General features: G+C 44.1%; 1 protein-coding gene and 1 long non-coding RNA gene across 2 annotated transcripts in view; both read left to right on the top strand.

Annotated features, from left to right (window-relative positions):
- The first annotated feature begins 1,749 nt into the window (after window positions 1–1,749).
- On the top strand, window positions 1,750–10,641 carry clk4b (CDC-like kinase 4b). Its single transcript, XM_063203815.1, has 13 exons — window positions 1,750–1,868; window positions 2,907–3,070; window positions 4,334–4,640; window positions 5,304–5,394; window positions 5,735–5,801; window positions 5,941–6,057; window positions 6,871–7,037; window positions 8,254–8,348; window positions 8,594–8,723; window positions 8,856–8,938; window positions 9,097–9,176; window positions 9,500–9,590; window positions 10,072–10,641. The coding sequence occupies exons 2-13, from the start codon at window positions 2,907–2,909 to the stop codon at window positions 10,207–10,209; spliced, it is 1,530 nt and encodes a 509-aa protein (XP_063059885.1). The 5' UTR covers window positions 1,750–1,868; the 3' UTR covers window positions 10,210–10,641.
- Window positions 10,642–11,165: 524 nt separating this feature from the next.
- Window positions 11,166–18,335, top strand: part of LOC134453047 (uncharacterized) — a 73,882-nt gene continuing 66,712 nt past the window's right edge. The window contains exons 1-2 of the long non-coding RNA XR_010035542.1: window positions 11,166–11,875; window positions 12,387–12,456. This is a non-coding gene — a long non-coding RNA (uncharacterized LOC134453047). The remainder of the gene's footprint in view (window positions 11,876–12,386; window positions 12,457–18,335) is intronic.

Genomic DNA, 18,335 nt, shown 5'->3' with positions numbered 1-18,335 from the left:
TTCGAGTCCGTGACAAGACAGAGTCCAAAAAGATTCGAGTCCAAGTCAAGTCCGAGTCACATGTGGGTCAGCGTTTGACAATGAAAAGGATGAATGTCAATAGTGTGAACCTTAGAAGATAACCTATATGGCATGGATGTGAAGACAAAACTTGTTTGTTATTGGATTTCAAGCTCCACTACAGCCCTGCAAAATAATAAATCAATCTGCCGGAATTGAAAGATTACGTAGGATTGCACACAGCATTTCCAGTGATGTAAGAGTAGGCTACTGGATTGGATGAGTGGAGTAGGAGTACTCTGTCCAAAAACAGACTTGGGTAGAAGTAGAAGTGCTCTTCTACCATACTCAAGTGGAAGTACTTAAGTATTCAAAATGTCTTGTAGTAGCAATATTGCAAGTAGTCATGTTATAGTTCAAAAGGGTTGGAGCAGGCGTCACCCAACAGTTCTCTTCCTTTTTAAGGGTGCTGACCAAAATATTGTAAAACTGAAAAATGAAAAAAGGCCGAGGAAGGCAGAACGCTGAAACGCGCCTGTGTAATTCAGAATATGCATGGTGCGACCTTTTTTCATTTTTTTTCTTTTTTTTTTTTCATTTTTTCATTTTTCAAGTAGTCATGTTATGAATGTTAAAATGTTAAAGGTTAAATGTTAAAAATACTGCTCAAGTAGGCCTACTGAAAGTAAAAGCATACAGGTAGCCTATTTAAACATTACTACTAGGCTACTGAAAGTTCTGAAAGTAAAAATACAAATGCAAAAGTCCCTGCTGTATAAGTGAAGCTTAATTGTAAACTTTCATAGTCTTTAACTTTAAAGGCAAAGGGCTCTCTAAACGGGTTAACCAGTTTTATACTCAGGCTTTACATTTCATAAACAACGTATTGTAGTAGGCCTACGTAAAACTACTAAATTCATCATAAATATCTAGGCCTAGTGAAGTAAAAGTGGAAGTAAGAGAGAAAAAACATAGGCTACTTTAATAAAGTACAGATAGGCCTACTGCATTTTGTTTTAAGTATACTTTGTTACAACACAACTCTGACCATTTCCACTTTTATTTGTCCCATCTAGGCCTATCTTGGAGCAATGTGTTGGATGATGGCTGGTTCACGCAGTTATGGAGGACCATGCTATTCATGAAAAAGACACATTGAATTCTAGAGAAGAATAAGAATGAAAAGTGACTAAATACTTTTAGGCTACTCGAATTACATCAGTGAAGTAGGCCTACTTTTTTTTTAAACTACATTTTAAGATAGACTATGCAGGCTAAGCCTACTTTTATTTGAGTAGAATTAAATAGGCCTAGAGCCTACTTTTAGGCTACTTGAGTGACTGTGCATTTTCTGTAACTTTCCAGGTCTAACATTGTTGTGAATGCAGTTGACAGAGCATGGCCAGTCCAAGTTGACCAGTGTGTGAGCTGTGGTGCGTTATATGCCGAAGAGTAGGTCACAATTCTGAGGTCAAACAAAGTTGATTACAAATGTTGCTCATTTGGGGAACTGCTACTGCTACATTTGTTTAGGAAGCGTCTAGCCTTGAGGCTAGAATTAAAGTCTCTAAAGTCTAGACTAACGTCGTTCTCTTCTAAATAACCTTGATCAAATTAGTTTCAAGACGTCCCAGTCTTTCAGACTTTCTTCACAGTGCAGTAAAGTAGATGGACCGGTCTGGCTCTTGACATCAGTTATTTCATCATCATTTCCTGGAATACTACATATCCCGTGACTACAATGGGCAGGGTACTTTTACTCTCGTCGCCATTTTAGGTTAACATTCGACGTGGAAAGAGGAATTCAACAGAAGTCGTCGTGTATCTTAGTGTCTTATTTTACTATTTGAATTAACGAGTCGTTTGAGGTAAGAATATATTTAATAAGAATAAGATACCCACGTGGGGTATTTTCAAATCTATATTGGTTATTTATATGTGCTTGCTTACTTTGGTCCATTCGAGAAGGCCCAACTTTATTAGCATAGCATACCCACTTTTAGCCGTGTTAAAACAGTTGTTGTTATTGTCATTTGTGCGTACAGTGCTTTGCCCTTAAATATAAATATTGTTATATCGAGGTATGGTTCAGTCAAGTTCCCGCACAAGTGGTTGATTGTGGTTATTTTGACAACCAATACCCGATGTTTACAGCTTGTTGCTGTCCATGACGTGCTAACTAGGTGTTACGCAAACGGCAGGCCTAGCTAGCGTAATCGTCCATGGACTATAACAATGCTAAGCTAATGGTAGCAAGAAACCAAAACAATGAGCCTATTCGTTCAATTCTTACTAACCAAACGTAAGGTCTTATTACATGGTGATGTAATGAACATATTCGTTAATGGTACACAGGTTTGTCTTGATTAAATTAGATTTGTGGATTTTGTGTAGGTATCTTAAATAGTGACGCTTGATTTAATGTTTTTAATTTGGAGCTCGTCAAAGACGGTGGAAGGCGCCCTCACAAGTTGAACAATAAAAATACCGTAGTCTAGTTTTTACGACTGACCACGTATTGGCATGAAAATCGTTAAAAGCTCCATAAGGGAACATGGACGACTTGAAATGCAGTTCAATATTTTTTGTTATCTTGGTTCGTGCATAGGTCTATTAAACGTAGATCCGTATAAAATATACGTTTCACTCAGCAACAAATATGCCAAACCTTTCTTGTTTCTGCTCTCTTTCCTCGTCACTCATTTCCATAAATCTATACCACGTTATCATTATATAACATTTAGTTTGCATACCATGTGGTAGCTGGCGTTACTAAAGTGTTCTTGTCGGTTTCACAGGCAGTGGATTGAATTTTACAACCCAGAGTCTCGTAGGAATGTCTTGGGGATTGCCTTCCCGCTCTGTCGTATTTTGTGTTCGACCTTTTTCTATTCCTGCTTTGACAGATGCGTCAGTCCAAACGAATGCGCTCCACTGATGGCTGGCTATCAGAGTATAGCTGGGAGGAGAGATTGGAGATTCGGAAGCGGCCCAGGCGAAGGTCCCGCTCCCGCAGTGATGATAGAGAGAGAAAATCAAGAAGACAGCACCACTACAAAACATACGAAAGGTAAGATCTGCAACAGGCATACACTTTTAGAACAGTGTCTGCCACTCAAGTTACATACACATGAATCTTCGTTATGAGAGAGGTTCCAAGTATGGCAGGCTTTACCTGCATACCACTGTGTTCATCTGTAGACCTGGCCCTTTTTACATGTTTATTTAACCATATCTACACAGGTATGGCATTTTATCTTTGAGGGGGAAAGTGCCATATCTCAGTTAGACATATGTTGGTGAGACTTGCTGTACTTCTTTTTTTTAGTTCACTCTTCAATTGGTGTATTAATAATGTATCCTGTTCCAAATTAAAGTCATTGTTATTTGCTTTGGACTTAAAAGGGGAAACAAAGAATGTGAAGGAAGTTTGCTCACCATTAGAAAAATAGCATTAATTGTGAATGTGCAAAAGTAATTGTATCTCATAGCACAGGGTTCATACTTGATCTTGTGTTAAACAAGAAATGATAATTGGTATTTACAAGGAATGCAAGGCATGTCTCACTTGCACATGTGTGTGAGTGAGAGGTGCATATTATAAAGGGTTGTCGGTTCAGTGGAATGCGAGAAGGGGTATTTACTTGGGAAGTAAGACGCTTGTATCTGCCATAATGTGAAGTGCGGCAGCATGCTTGTGAATTTACGGCGACACCTCTTGACACCAAAGCACGGCTTCCACCATCGGCATGTATTAGATTTTTTGTCCGAGGATAGCCGTACAAGTGGCGGTGATTTCCTCTAAGTATAGCGCACCTTAGCAGGAGGTTCTCCTTTCTGGGAAGATACCTGATGCTGGTGGTGCCTGTCAGGCAGAACCTAGTGGCACTGACCCCATCACTCCCACTGAAAGGGCCAATAAATTCGCCCTTAGTGGAGTAGGGCTGCATTGGCGGACCACCAGAAAAAGGCAGCATTCGCACGGTCATCATTGCTCAGACGCTCTGCTGTTAACAGGATAGATCTCGGATGGGTGTTTTCCCAAAGCTTTGCAAATCACTGCTGCAGCGACGGAAGAACTAGAATTTAGCCTGCTGTGGCCGTGATGACAGGACTGCAGATTTTTATGTGAAACTTTTTTCTCGGTCAGTTTGGCTGCTATGTAGTGGCGGAATGCTGCCTCAAGGATTATACTCCAGCTGTTGTGATACTTCTGTTAAGTGTTAGCATATGTGTGTCTATATGTTGGCTTTTTGTCAAGTCCATATGTTCATGTTATGTTGCCATTTTCTGAGCATTATATGTTTTTTGTTTTTTTGTTTTGGGGTTTCAGGTGTCACGTTCACTCCAGGAGGCTGGAGGTCAAAGAGAGGCGCGTAGTGCGCGAGCCCAGCCTGGAGCCGGAGAGCTATGGGGTGAGAAGGGATTCGGACCGGGCCGAGCTCGCCCGAGAACGTGACCGCGATAGAGACCGAGAGCGAGACCGCGACTGGCACCACTACAGCAAGTCGTCGGCGCGCAGTGGTCGGAGCGGCCGCAGCCACAGGAGCAGCCATGGACGCCACCACCACTCGCGGCGGAGAAGCCACTCGCAGCACGCCAGCCACTCCAGGCGCCACGGCAGCCGCCACTCCGACTCGGTAGGGCGCTTTCCAAAACACGCTCCTCTTACTCACCAACGGGGAAATTGTTTACTTAGCAAGTTCACAGGAACAACTAGGTTGGGTTACTTGAACTGTTATTGTGGGTATCGTTTTTCTTTTTATGCAGGGGAAGCTGAATTGCATAGTTGTTGTATAAATGTAATTTCCTAGCTATATAAGCACTTAAACATATTTAAAGAAACAGTTAAGTGTTAAAAAGACAAAGCTTTGTTTTATTTTTATTTTTTTCCTTGCAAGGAGTAATGTGAGCACGGGGTCCTCTGTGGGTATTCTGATTGGATACCTGCTACATTTATGTTTCTACTTAACTGTCATCACCAAAGCCTTTTTTCTGAAAATGTGTTGCCATGTTTTTCTTCTGTAACACACACTATGTTGGGGCCCTGTGCCTTTCGCGGGGATGAATTTGACAATTGCCGCCGCCGTGGCCCTGATGCGGGTATCTGAATGGGCCGAATGTCGTCCCCCCTTCTGCGACGGTGCGGTCCGGTCTCCTCTACTCCCCCCCTCGCTGAATGAATGAATGGCGCGTTCGGGCCTGGTTCTGGCGGTTGTTTGGTGGTGATGGTGGTGATGATGGTGGTGATGGCTGATGATGCTGGGTCCATATGAAACCTACCTGCCCTCCCCCCAATCCAGAGGAGCCAGCGGAGGAAGAGAACCAGGAGTGTTGAGGATGATGAGGAGGGTCACCTGATCTATCACAGTGGAGACATGCTCAGAACAAGATGTATACAACACAAACCTTTCTCTCTGTCACCTTTTTTGGTTTCTGTTGTGTTTTTTCTTGTATTGTGGTGGGATGACTGTCAGTTGAACACTTAGGCAGATTTTAGGGGTTTTTGGGCAGTTTATTGCTTCGCTAAATGTTCAGAATTGAGTTAGTAACTGGAATGAGGATAAAGATTCTGTATTTAGGAGAAGAGTTTAAAGTGGCAGGACTGAACACTGAATAACAACTACTAACTGCTTGTTTTACAAGACAAGAACAGGGAATGTTTAGTCGTGTTTCTTTGCGTCACGTCTCTCTTGCTGGTGATTCTAACTGCTGCTTTTACCCCCCAAAATAGATGAAATTGTGAGCACCTTAGGGGAGGGAGCCTTTGGAAAAGTGGTGGAATGCATTGACCATTCAAAGTAAGTCTTAAATAATTCATAGGAATGCAATGCATTTCTTTTTTTCTTTTTCTATCGTGTCTCAGGTGACCCCATGACGACGGGGTGTCCTGTCCTGTGTCTTTCCATCCCACTCACAGGATTGTTTTTCTGGTTTCAGGGATGGCATTCGTGTGGCCGTGAAGATCATCAAGAACCTTGATCGCTACCGCGAGGCGGCCATGTCCGAGGTGGAGGTGTTGGAAGATATGAACAAGCTGGACTCCAACTGCAGAGTGTGAGTAGTAGTAGTAGTAGTAGTTGCCAGCCGGTCCAAAGGTGTCGTGTGTGTGTGTGTGTGGAGGTGGAGGTGGTGGGGGGTCATGGCCAGAATTCATTAACTCTGCTTAACCCGATACTGTTGCAGATGGCATGTGGTGGTCAAAATGAATTCTACCACCTCCTGCACGCCAGACACACGCACACACACACGCCAGTGGCAGCCCTGTCATTAAGTTACATTATGTGGCTCTTTGGTGTTCCCACAAAAGTACCGTTGTTCCATTTAGAAAAATGGCTTTTTGCATCGTAAAGGCATATTTTTCAGTTACCCATAAAATATTCCAAAGGCATTCCTGAGTCACTATTAATCTGGGCAGCAGTGATTCTTGAAAATTCTGCAAGTCATCATTGCTTTTGCCCATGAGCCAATTTTGAAGTAATCGTTGTCCTTTGTCCACATTAGCTCAGGTCTGTCTTTGATTTAGTCTGTGTCCCTTATGTCCATAAATGTATTAGCCCAGTGAGCAATACAAGCGGTCCCCTTCAGTCTCAAATCTCTATATGGATGTAATATCATTTCTCTGCACCATGTGGCTGCAGTGTTGTGTTTCTGACCAATAAAACGATGTGTGTAGAATATGCTGAGTCATGGGCCTCCTTCTCTCTGTCTCTCTTCTCTCTGTTTCTCTTTGTTTTTCCTCTTCATCGCCCCTTCTTTTATTTCCCATCTCCCTCCCTTCTCTCTCTCTATTGCGCTCTCTCGCTTTCTCTATCGCTCTCACTCTCTTTCTCTCTGTCTCTCTCTCTCTGTCTTTCTTTCTCTCCACAGTCCTTGTGTGCGGATGCTGGACTGGTTTGATTACCACGGCCACATCTGCATCGTGTTTGAGCTGCTGGGCCTGAGCACATTCGACTTCCTGAAGGAGAACGGCTTCATGCCCTTCACCATCGACCAGATTCGCTACATGGCCGACCAGATCTTCAGAGCCGTGCAGTGTGAGTAGGCCTGGTGTAATGAGCGCTACGGTAGCCCACAATCACGTGTTGCTGCCATCTCTTCGTTTTGTGACCTTTGCTCAGTCACGTTTTGTTTTGCTGTTCTTTTTTTTATCTTGACTGTGGAGAATTAGTGTGTTCAAACAGCACAGCCGTTCCCCCCCCCCCCCAAACCCCCCCCCCCCCCCCCCCCCCCCCCCCCCCCGACGTAGAAAAGTTTCAAAGGTTGTTCATGCCTGGCCATGTTTCTGAACCCATATTAACCCTTTCATGCAGAGCCTCTGTTATAAACCTATTGTCACCAAAATGGTAATGTCTGTATCAGGGACTCCAGACTCTTGGTAATGTCATAGCAATGTTAAAATGTAGTTAAGCTGTTTCAGACGGTGAATAGGCTCATGAAAGGGCTATAACAGTACTGGTATAGTTTTGTTGGAGAATAGCATTACTGATTTTGGTACAACAGTCGTGATCTACTTTACTAAAGAATAGCATTACTGATGTTGTGTAATATCAGTTTGTAAGGGTGGCCAGATTACAAGCTGCTGGCCAGCTGTGGACAGTCAAAACGATTTCATGCAGCCTTATCAGCTCTCCTCTTATTTTCAGTTGACGAAGGGCCTGGCTGGTTGTCATAAAGGTCTATAAATAAAAGAAATACGAGCCACTAAACCGTTCAAATAAAATATTGTGGACATCAGAGTGGCTGTCTAGTCTAAATACAGTTTTTCGTTCACTTGTAACCAAGGAATGAAAACAAAACTCAGAAACTGCCAGTTGGACTTTGGTGCGTTCTGGCAACCCGTGTGGGATGCTGTGCTTTAGGATCCGATGCAGTTAGATCTTCACCCCTGTGATCTGGGCTGTGTCTTCACTCTAAACGCGATGATCATTTTGAGTTTCCACGGTCTTCATGGTGGAATTCTAAATGGTGGTTGATGTAATTGAGGTTGTCTAATGGCTAAATGAAGTGGTCAGACTCAGCTTCATGTCTGCCGAGTGTGTGTGGTAGCTCTCACGGTCCCAGGCCGACCCAGACGGTTAAGGGGAAGCATAGGCCTGTGGTAATTCTGACCAACAGCTTGTAGCCATTTTGGTTTGAGTATAGACTCAAGTAAGGGAGTCCATATGTAGCTCCCTTTAGAAGCAGCATGTTTTGTTTTAGTTCAAGTGTTCGGTTATATTTTATAGTCTAATGGATTTTTTTTTTTCCCAGTTCTCCATGAAAATAAGCTCACGCACACGGATCTCAAACCTGAAAATATTCTCTTTGTGGACTCCGAGTATGATCTTGAATACAACGAAAAAATGGTAAGTCAGATCATTTGTTAAACTGCAGCAAACAAGGGCTATTTAAGTGTCTGGTCTCTGTCAGTAATTTTGTGAGGTGAAATTGACCTCGTAATAACAGTTAAAAAATATGTGAGAATACTTGAATTGAGCCATTTTAGGGGGAGGGGAGGCACAAGCAGAGGCCTGTAATTTGATTAGAAACCAAATGTAGAGCAGATATGCAAAAAAGTACTCTTTTCTCAACCAGAATTTAATTTTCACAGAAGCGTGACGAGAGAACTTTGAAAAAGCTGGACGTCAAGGTTGTGGATTTCGGGAACGCCATATACGACCATGAACACCACACATCTGTGGTGTCGACGCGCCATTACAGGGCCCCGGAGGTCATCCTCGGTGAGTGCAACCTCCGGGCCTCTGTCTGCCCTCATGCCCGTCTGTCTGTATCTCAAATCTCATGTTATGAATTGCATAGTTTGAATCGGGTCTTGTTGACTGAAATGCCTCTTATTATGTACGTTCCCACAGAGCTGGGCTGGAACCAATCCTGCGACGTGTGGAGTCTTGGCTGCATATTGATTGAATATTATCTTGGACTGACACTCTTCCAGGTAAGAGGCTGGCTGCGAATGCTTCTCGTTTAGTTTTCATTCATTGTAATCTGTTGCTTCTGTCAGCACTGCTGCTGCCGTTTTCCTTTCCACAGGCTGTTTTATGTTGCGTTTCTGAAATTCTGACTCAGACTTTGTCAATTTGTCCCTTGTTGCAGACGCACGACAGCAAAGAGCATCTTGCCATGATGGAGAGAGTGCTGGGGCCAATACCCACACACATGCTTCAGAAAACCAGGTACGTCGGCCAATGCTGCACGCAGTTCCATACCACCACTTTTCTGTTGAACGTCAAGTGTGTTTGCAACACGGCGCTCTCCTTGTTTGTGTTTCATAATCTATTGGTAGACACATCATGCATATAAAGCAAGGCCATGTTTGGCTGAAATGAGCTTCATGTTTATAAACAAAAAAAATTGGATGCTGCCCAGTGTAAATGTACACCTGCAGTAAATTTCCTGTAGATGGAAAAGATTTGTATAAAATTTGTCAAGGACTTCTATAAAACAAACTGTATTGCAATGATGAATCTCGTTGTGTTTTGCTTGGACCACATCACAGGAAGAAGCGTTTTGTGTACCATGACCGGCTGGACTGGGACGAACACAGCTCTGGCGGCAGATACGTCAGGAAACACTGCAAACCGCTGAAGGTAAAGATGGAGATTTTTAAAATGATACCCTTTTCCTATTATGTCTTTCCTCTTTATTGATTAAAACTTTAAATGGAAACATAGCTGAATGGTTTGCATTATTGTGCAGTTGAGAAGGAATATTGTACACATCCCACATGTAGGCTAATTTAAGTTTTGGAGTGAGAAGTCCACACACTGTGTTTTATTCCATTGTTTTTTGAGCATTGAGGTCTTCTTCATGTTCTCATCTGAGAAAGACCTCAATGGGTGAAAGAGTTCGGCCATGGAATGAAATGCACACAAAAATGTAAAGTGTGCAGACTCCTCTCTAAATTATGCATTATTGTACAGCATATATTGAGTTCAGAAATTGTCATGAGCCTACTGCTATAACCTGGTACAGACATCTGTCCTTGCCACACTGTATAATGTATACACTGTACCTTTTTTAAAAAAAAATAAAAAAGACCTCTAAACGTTCTTTTGTTTTGGCCCTCAGCAATACATGTCCTCGAAGAGCACAGCCCACGACCAGTTGTTCGACCTGATGCAGAAGATGATGGAATACGACGTGTCAAAGCGGATCACCCTGGAGGAAGCCATCAGACACCCCTTCTTTGACGCCCTGAAGGAGTAGTAGCAACAGCCCTGCCGACCCCTACAATTGTACCATGCATATGGACACTAGATGCCATTTTTTTAGTCCTCTGGCATGACCCAACCCCCGTCTTGGGCCGGTATCCTATGTTTTCGTCTCGTCACCAATTGTTGGCAGCATTATACCGGTTAAACATGGTGGAGGTCTGTTTCAGCCATTTTTTTACAATTCCAAGGAGTTGGTCAACGTGGCATATAGTGTTCATATCTATGCACTTGTACCCCTCTTTCCCCCCACGCGAAACTCCTCACTGCCCCATAACGCGTGCTCCAAAGGAGAAGGACTCAACGGACTGTATCAGTCCCAACATATTTCATTCTGTGCATATTTATTTCTTGTTAGTATGGACATGTATGTAAATTTATCAGGTGCTCTTTGTCTTAAATAAAGTTTGAATTTTGTCTTCCAGTACTTTGGTGTCTGTGCGTGCATCGTGTCCCTTGCCTTTTACATGAATTTGGTGGTTGTGTATTTTTTGCTGTGGTGGCTGGAATATTGACATGTAAAGACTTGCATTTGAGGCCTTTCTCCAGCGGATGGCGATAGAGAGCTTAATGCGCAAGTGCCTCTGGTGCGCACAGACAGGCGCACAACCCATACCGTCTCTTCATCTAATGTGAATGGGCACATGGTCAATGTAAAACCGTATAATTGTGCAACTGGATTTTATAATATTGCTCATTTACCACTATGCTTCACTGTGCCGTACAACACACCAGAGTACCACAACAGACGAGGCTCATTGCCATGTGTAATGCCCAAGTTGGATTTTGTTAAGGAACATAAAAAGTTTGGATTTCTAAGGAAAAAAAATAAATGGAGAAAATGTGGTGGTTTAAAGTGCACTGGTGAAAACATTCAAACAATAATGTAAACAGTGCAAATATGTACATATGGAAATGGGTGTCCCACAGAAGTAGCCTAGAATGTGGAGGGAGGGAGGAGTGGGCTGACTTTTTTTTTCCCCTTTCATATCTGATAGACCTATCCACCGCCTGAGGTGTGTAGTCGCAAGAAGAAAGGAACCCCAATTTCGAATGGGAGTTGCATGCCCGAGAGAGAAACAATTTAACTTGCCATCCCGCGTGCAACTGCATAGCTGAGAACAAGCGCCCTCCAAGCCGGACGCTCAACAGCAATTGGGCAGAGTTGCGCACGCTGCTTGTACACGAGGGTGGTTCATGGTCTTTAAGCGCAGAAGTGACATCCGATAACGTAGTTGTCCCTTGCTGGCTGTCTCACCATCCGACAGGAATAATCAGTGCTGTTGACGAAATATAACAAAGAAGTTGGACTTCTGCGCACTACCACTACCAGACAGACATACCGAACTTTTTTAGAAGTAACCGCCAGGATGGACGAGAAGGAAAAACCTAATTCAAGCCCAAAGGCGAAGACCACTACAAAACACAAACCTTCTTTCTTGCATTGTTTGGGTGGATTGCCAACGGTCTTGTGTGTCATGATGTCGCTTTTTTCGATGTCATTTTGTTTAATGATGAATTTCAAGACCTCTCATCTGGAGCAGAGAGTGCATGTGTTGGAGATGGAGCGACTGTCTCTGATTCAACCCGCGCCGCCTGCACTTGAGCCAAATGGAACAGTGTCGGCACTGCGGGAGACGATTGAAAAACTTTTGCAAGAGGTGAGAGAGCAACAACTTAAAGGTCTTGTCTATTTATACCGTTGTCATAGTACACTTTGGCATGACTACAGTGAACCAACTGATCCCATAGTTATCCGTTCACAAGTGCCGCCTGTTGCGCAGGACGAACGTGCCATCACGCGTCTAGCGTTAAATATGGTTGTGTGAAGGCAACGTTGCTAGCATACAAACAGTAATGTCTAGATGTCTATCATCATTAGGCCTATTTTAGCCCACTCGTCCCCACAGATGACACCCAATTCCTAGTTATTGAGCAGGTGCTCAGACGTTGATATCACAGCAAAGGACTTTAATTTCATGGTTAAGTGCTGAATTCAGTACACTCAAGGCTATTGACACACAATGTCAACACATCAAATTACTTGTCTAGAAACTGTATATGAACTTGGTTTGTACCACTGCATGCTGGAAAGATGATTAGTGTGTTGAGGATTGGCCAGCCAGGTGGATTTTTATTCCCTGTCGCATGTCTGTCATTTTGTTTACCCAGAGGATCAATGCAGCGGTGCCCAGAATACGCACAGCGCGGGAGGCAGAAGGTCCATGTTCCTGCCCGCCAGGTTGGTCCCATTCTAATATAAAATGCACTCATGTCCACCACAACTCACTTCTTGAAGGTTGTGCCAGTGGTGAAATGATGCTCATATCGTCATTGCATGATAGTTTTCAGGGGGGGATAAACACGACAGCTTTACAGGGCCAAATCTACAGTGTGGGGGTGCAGTCAGCAGCCCTCCCCAGAAATTTGGGGAATATCACAAATTTTATATTTTACACCAGGACGTTCTGATTTTCTAAACTGAAAATGCGTGTATGAAACCCACTGTTACCATACTAGAAGACTGTAACCCTCAAGGTACACACAAGGATTCCTTCTATCTGTAGTTTGTTCTGCATCCCATGCCAAGTGTCTGTGGTGAGCCGGCAGCTTCTCGTTGCTGGATGCTGCATGCATGACATGCTGCTCTCTCCATGGAAGCTGAACCCCCTTCCCCTTCATATGAGATGCACAGCCACAACGTGCTGCAGACGCAGGGGGAGCATAAAAGAATGTGACCTTGCCGATGTTACCAACATGTGTGAATAGATGCTCTCTGCACTCTTCCTTGATCCGCCTTTCATTCCCCTGTAATGTTTGATTAACAAAACAAGTGGTTGTTTCATGTTGCATTACTGTTGTTTTAAATCTGGTTTTGATATAAAGCCAGCGCATGACATCCCCAACATGGGACTCTGGCTTTCCCCACAAGTTTAAATTATGCCATCGCTCTCTTTCACAAAGCTCTTAACAACAATTTGACTTCACTCATTAGTTGCCTGTCTGTTCTCAGTTCTTTTTGACTTGTGAAGTTGGCTGTTTAACGATGGGACATCTTCATTAGGGGAGGCAGCTCTGCTTTGCCAATGGAATGATGCGCTGTGTACAGACTGTTTGATATGTGCGACCGCGAGAGCCACAACAGAATGCCTTTCATAGATTCGAAACAACAAGAAGCACTTACATGTGGAACTTATAAGCTCTGCAAAAAAATGTGGTTCTTGTATATCCACGCAGTTACAGAGACAATTCGCTGGTATGGGGCTGTTGTATTGTGCAACCTTGGCCATAGGGCATTAAAATTTATAGCTGCCTGTTGAAGGGAAACAGGACGGACAGGCTGCTTAACCTCGTGTGCGTTTGTACAGTTGTGTAGTTTACTTTGCTCTGCACCCCCCTCTCTCATGTTTTATACCCTGGCAATGTGCTTGTGCACCTCAGAGACGATGTTGGGGTAACCTTCAGAACGACTTCAGAGTTGTGTGCGTACCGTCAGTGAATAAGCACAATTATGCACACGCGGAATGGATCTGGTATGCAACAGAGTGATTTCATGGCATTGTGGTCCATTAAGATGCTTCTGTCTCCAGCACAAGGTCCCCAGTTGGTCTGACTGAATTTGTGTGTGTGTGTGTGTGTGTGTGTGTGTGTGTGTGTGTGTGTGTGTGTGTGTGTGTGTGTGTGTGTGTGTGTGTGTGTGTGTGTGTGTTTGTGTGCGCTTTGACTAAGTACCCAGGGGATGCTTGCCTTTTTTGAGTAGATTCTCATTCCAGATTTTATGCATTTAGCATTTTTATGTCCATAACCATCTGAAACACCGTGCATAATGTTACCGTTGAGTATTTTCCCCCAGCCCAGCCGCTGAGGGAGATATAGTAGTGGGGTCCAGGAGCATAATAAATGTATTCTTATCACAAGGCGGTTAGAGTTGGTGGAGCCCCACAGTTGCCCACAGCAATGAGGAGAGATGTCAATCTCTCATAATTAATCGCAGTGTCTATGCAAAATAAACTGCCCGGCCTGACTCAATCTACAGTTTGCTAATTTCATTAAATGTTTTTTCAGGATATACTGTATCTTTTACATCATCTCGTGATTTGATCATCTTAGCTTCCTGGTATTCATAGTCTGATTCAAAAGGCGTGCTTGTTATTATGTTACACAGATGGCTCATCCTTGTGTCCGTAGTGTCACTTCCTAAACGGTCTTAAACGAGACATACGTGTGGGTTAGTGTTTAATTAGTCATACCCGCGACAGATTAACAATTACGTGATGCATTGCAGAGCTAGCACTTCATTGTTACTAACACATGGACGTTTCTGCCATAGGGGACAGGACAGGACAGGGCAGTTTATAAAGTGAAACCCTGCACTTCCTATTCCTCAATATCATCTGGGGCTATCAATGGCTATCTTTTTTTAAGGTCAGGAATTCCATAGGAAATGGGCCATGCCTCTTCTGCTGCAATACATTGAATCCAGCTGCTTGAGGAGCGATTAGAAGATAGTAACCAACCAACCAAGTCTATTAATAAGTCCTCTGTCCCTGCAAGATGGATGGCTATGTAGCGGGAGTTTACTCATCGACTGACTGACTCATCAAGGGTCAGACAGACGTGTTTAGAAAAACGTGTTTGGGAAAACTTTCCCAGGCTTCCTTGGTTGGCCATGGTCATCGTAAGGACATGGGAACCCAAGCCTAGGTAGTGATGACACTCAGATTTGTTGATCTGTGTGTGTGAAGACGACAAGGGGGGTGGGGCGAAACAGATCAATTGTACTGGTCCGAGGGAGACAGAGGACCCAGAATTGGGTCGTCATTACATTGTTGGTTGGGAGCCCCATCATTACATCAGGTCTGTCCCAGAAAATAATAAACATACGCGGACACACTACTACTGTACGTGCTGACTGCGCTTGCAAGGGAGACTATGCAAGCAAGCGTGGCTAAAATATAGAGTCTGTCGGACTCTCTTGAGTCTTGGTGCTCAAAGGAGCTGCAAATAGCCCAAAAGGGGAAACAGTACCAGAAATATGCACGTCAGGACAGAATGTCTCTAAATCACAACGAGTGAGTGCTCTGCTGACAAAGAGTCGCTGAGTAGCCTACAGTCCCGTAACATTTCTTGCTGAGTCAGTTCCTGGCGGACCTGTGCAAAGCTTTTTTACATTGTATGTTTTTCGAAATATTCCAGTATACAAAAGCAGCACTGCACAGCAGACCCATAAACTCTGGTCTAGAATTGCTGGAGGGCTATTCTACTATACAGGCATTTGTCTTGGCCGTATTCAAACTTAAAGCCTTGTGAAAGCATCGTTTATTTGAGGAGGTCTTTTTTGGGGGTCTCTGACCCCTTTCTTGTGATTCAGAGGAAGAAACCCCGCAAAATCTTAACTCTGCAATCTGCGGCTGTAGTACATATGATACGTTCATGCCGTCGGGTATCAGGTGTTTGCTATTAACATGGGTCTATCCAGTGCATCTAGTACGTAGAGTCAGATGGTAGGCCCATTAGTTTATGGAGGGAAACCGAGACGCTTTGCTTCAGTTTTGCGTGAAAGCGGTTCTTGGGGAGCCTGGGTTTTATAGGTGCGGCAAAATGACATCCCCTGTGGAGCGGGGCTGACTGCAGCGTCTTGTTCTCGTGAAGAGTGCTCCATTACCTGTGTGTGTGTGTGTGTGTGTGTGTGTGTGTGTGTGTGTGTGTGTGTGTGTGTGTGTGTGTGTGTGTGTGTGTGTGTGTGTGTGTGTGCGTGCGCTCGTGTGTGTGTGTCTGCGGCTGTGTGTGTGCGCCTGTGTGCTTGTCTCTTTGTGTGCGTGTGTGTGTGTGCGTGTGTGTGTGTGTGTGTGTGTGCGTGTGTGTGTGTGTGTGTGTTTCTGTGCGTGTGTGCGCACATGTGAGTGTGTCTGCCTGTGTGTGTGCGTGTCAGTCACTGCAAGCCCATAACTTCAGCGCAGCGGTTGGTTGTCAATTTGCTGCCACGGAGGGATGTCTGCTTCTTCTCCATGGCCTCACACACCCGCAACTCGCAACTCTGGCATGTTTTGGCTACAGAGCCGGTTTTACCATTTGGTAGACTAGGCAATTGCTTAGGGCCCCACCAAATCTGCAGTCTAAAGTCAGTCCCACTATGGTAAATGCCAGCAAAAAATAGTTCCAGAGGGCCCCACGTCCATATTTTGCCTAGGGCCCCCAAATTGGTTGAACCGTCACTGTCTTTGCTTTGCAGTGCAGTTTGTCTCACTCACTCAAGGGATTCTGGAAATTTGGCATGCCAGGTGGAGCTCGGTCGGGTCGCAAGTCTTTTAAAGCAGACATGCCTGAGAAGAAGTTCAGGGGAAGGGAGGAAGCTCTCGCTCTCGCTCTCGCTCTCGCTCTCGCTCTCCGTCCGTTATCTACTGTATGAAGTTGACCTCTTGGGTCTTGAGCGAGGGGCCCGATGGCCCGCGTAACACTTTCAGTATTTCACCTTCATGGTGTCTTACGTTTAATTGCCTTGTAAGTCGTGGTTCCCTAAAGACACTGTAATGTTCCTGGGCGTTTATGTGCTGTGTAAACGTGGCTCAGATATGTGTACGGAAGGCACAGTTAAAACACTGAAATGCACTGTTACCTTTAAGAGTAGCCGTCGAGAGGCATAAAGTGAGCCTTTGAGGTCGGAATAGTTGGCATAGCTAAACCCCAAGAGTGGACGAAGAAATAGCACGACAGCGGCCAAAACCCTGTATTTATCATACGTAAGTACGGACAGGTTTCGCTTGAAGCTCGGAGGACTTTGCCAATCCCACAATGCTGTTGGGCAGTTGGCGGGATGTAGAGTGAGGAAGTGAATGGCTGTTGTATAGCGTGTTCACCTTTTCCCAATTAGGGCTTTGTGCTGAAAAGGGAGGAACACTGGGGCCTTTTAGTTTGCCAGTTAATGTGGTGATGCTTTTGCCTCAGAAAAAAACAACTCAGCTCTCGGCCAAGAAGCAACCTTATTTAGCCAAAGGATGTTGGCATTATGCTCTCCCCTCCTAATGGGAATGCCTGCTGAAAGACCATTCAACAGATGGCCGAGAAAGTAGTTTTGCGAGAACAAGAAACTAATGGGATAAACAAATGGGGTCTTGAGAGGGGCCCCCAAAGCCCTGTCCCCTGAAGCGAGTCGATGACGGCCCTTGAGGACCCTGCCTTGTGCCGTTGAATCATTGGCCTCTTGGAAATTAAGCAGCAAGTGAAGAAATTTATCCAGGTGCAACATCACGAAGTAAATCTGAGCGCAAAAAGGAGCTAAAATGCGGAGATTTATCGGCCGCCTTGGCTGTTTATAAGCCGAGTAGAATTACAGTGCAGAGAGTCCCGATAAGAACAGAAAATTGGGTGACCTCAACCACCGCAGCAGCTACACAGCACAACAAAAAAACACTTGAACTTTGGCGAGCAGTACCGGGTGGTCCGCGCATTGTTTTCTTTGCTCTTGAATCTGTAGTAGTGGCTTTTCTGCGTAGATGCCATTGTTGCAGTTCTCTGAAGACAGCAGGGTTTCAAATAATACAAAAACAGTCAAAAGGGGTTTTGAAAAAAAAAAGTCTCCCCACAAACTTTCATGGTTAGCTCAAGTCTGATTTCTTTTCACGCCACATGAGAAAAAAAATCAGTAACACATATTTTTCCAGCTTACGTGTACTTACATGTGGGAAATTTTTATTAATGTGTCAAAAAGATATACTGAGCAAATTGATGAAATGGAGATCCTGTTACACAGATGAATTGGATTATATGCGGTTTGTCTTGATAAAAAAAAAAATCATGCCTTTCCATTCAGACGCACGGCCTAGGCTCATCTTCGCATAAAATACACTCATTATCACACTATTTCTCTTGTTTGGTGGCAATGAAATGAATGACTGCGGTTGATTTTAATTCCCTGGTTGCGTGTACTCGTGCTATTGTATAACACTTTTGGGACCGATTGAGATTCTGTGACTGCTTTTTTTTTGCCTGTTGTTTTCGACGATTTCAACATTGGCTCATGTTGCGATGTCTGGGGTCCTTCTGTTCAAATCTCAAATAGAGAAAATGTGTGTGTGTGTGTGTGTGTGTGTGTGTGTGTGTGTGTGTGTGTGTGTGTGTGTG

Source organism: Engraulis encrasicolus, chromosome 7, assembly GCF_034702125.1.
Source record: "Engraulis encrasicolus isolate BLACKSEA-1 chromosome 7, IST_EnEncr_1.0, whole genome shotgun sequence".
Classification (NCBI taxonomy): Eukaryota; Metazoa; Chordata; class Actinopteri; order Clupeiformes; family Engraulidae; genus Engraulis; species Engraulis encrasicolus.
The sequence above is the reverse complement of the archived record's forward strand: the minus strand, read 5'-3'. Positions and strand labels throughout refer to the sequence as shown.

Coding starts and splice junctions, on each gene's coding strand:
- clk4b (XM_063203815.1), top strand. CDS start 2,907: ATGCGTCAGTCCAAACGAATGCGCTCCACTGATGGCTGGCTATCAGAG. Junction 6,058..6,870: donor CTGGACTCCAACTGCAGAGT/GTGAGTAGTAGT, acceptor TTCTCTCCACAG/TCCTTGTGTGCGGATGCTGG. Junction 9,177..9,499: donor CACATGCTTCAGAAAACCAG/GTACGTCGGCCA, acceptor ACCACATCACAG/GAAGAAGCGTTTTGTGTACC.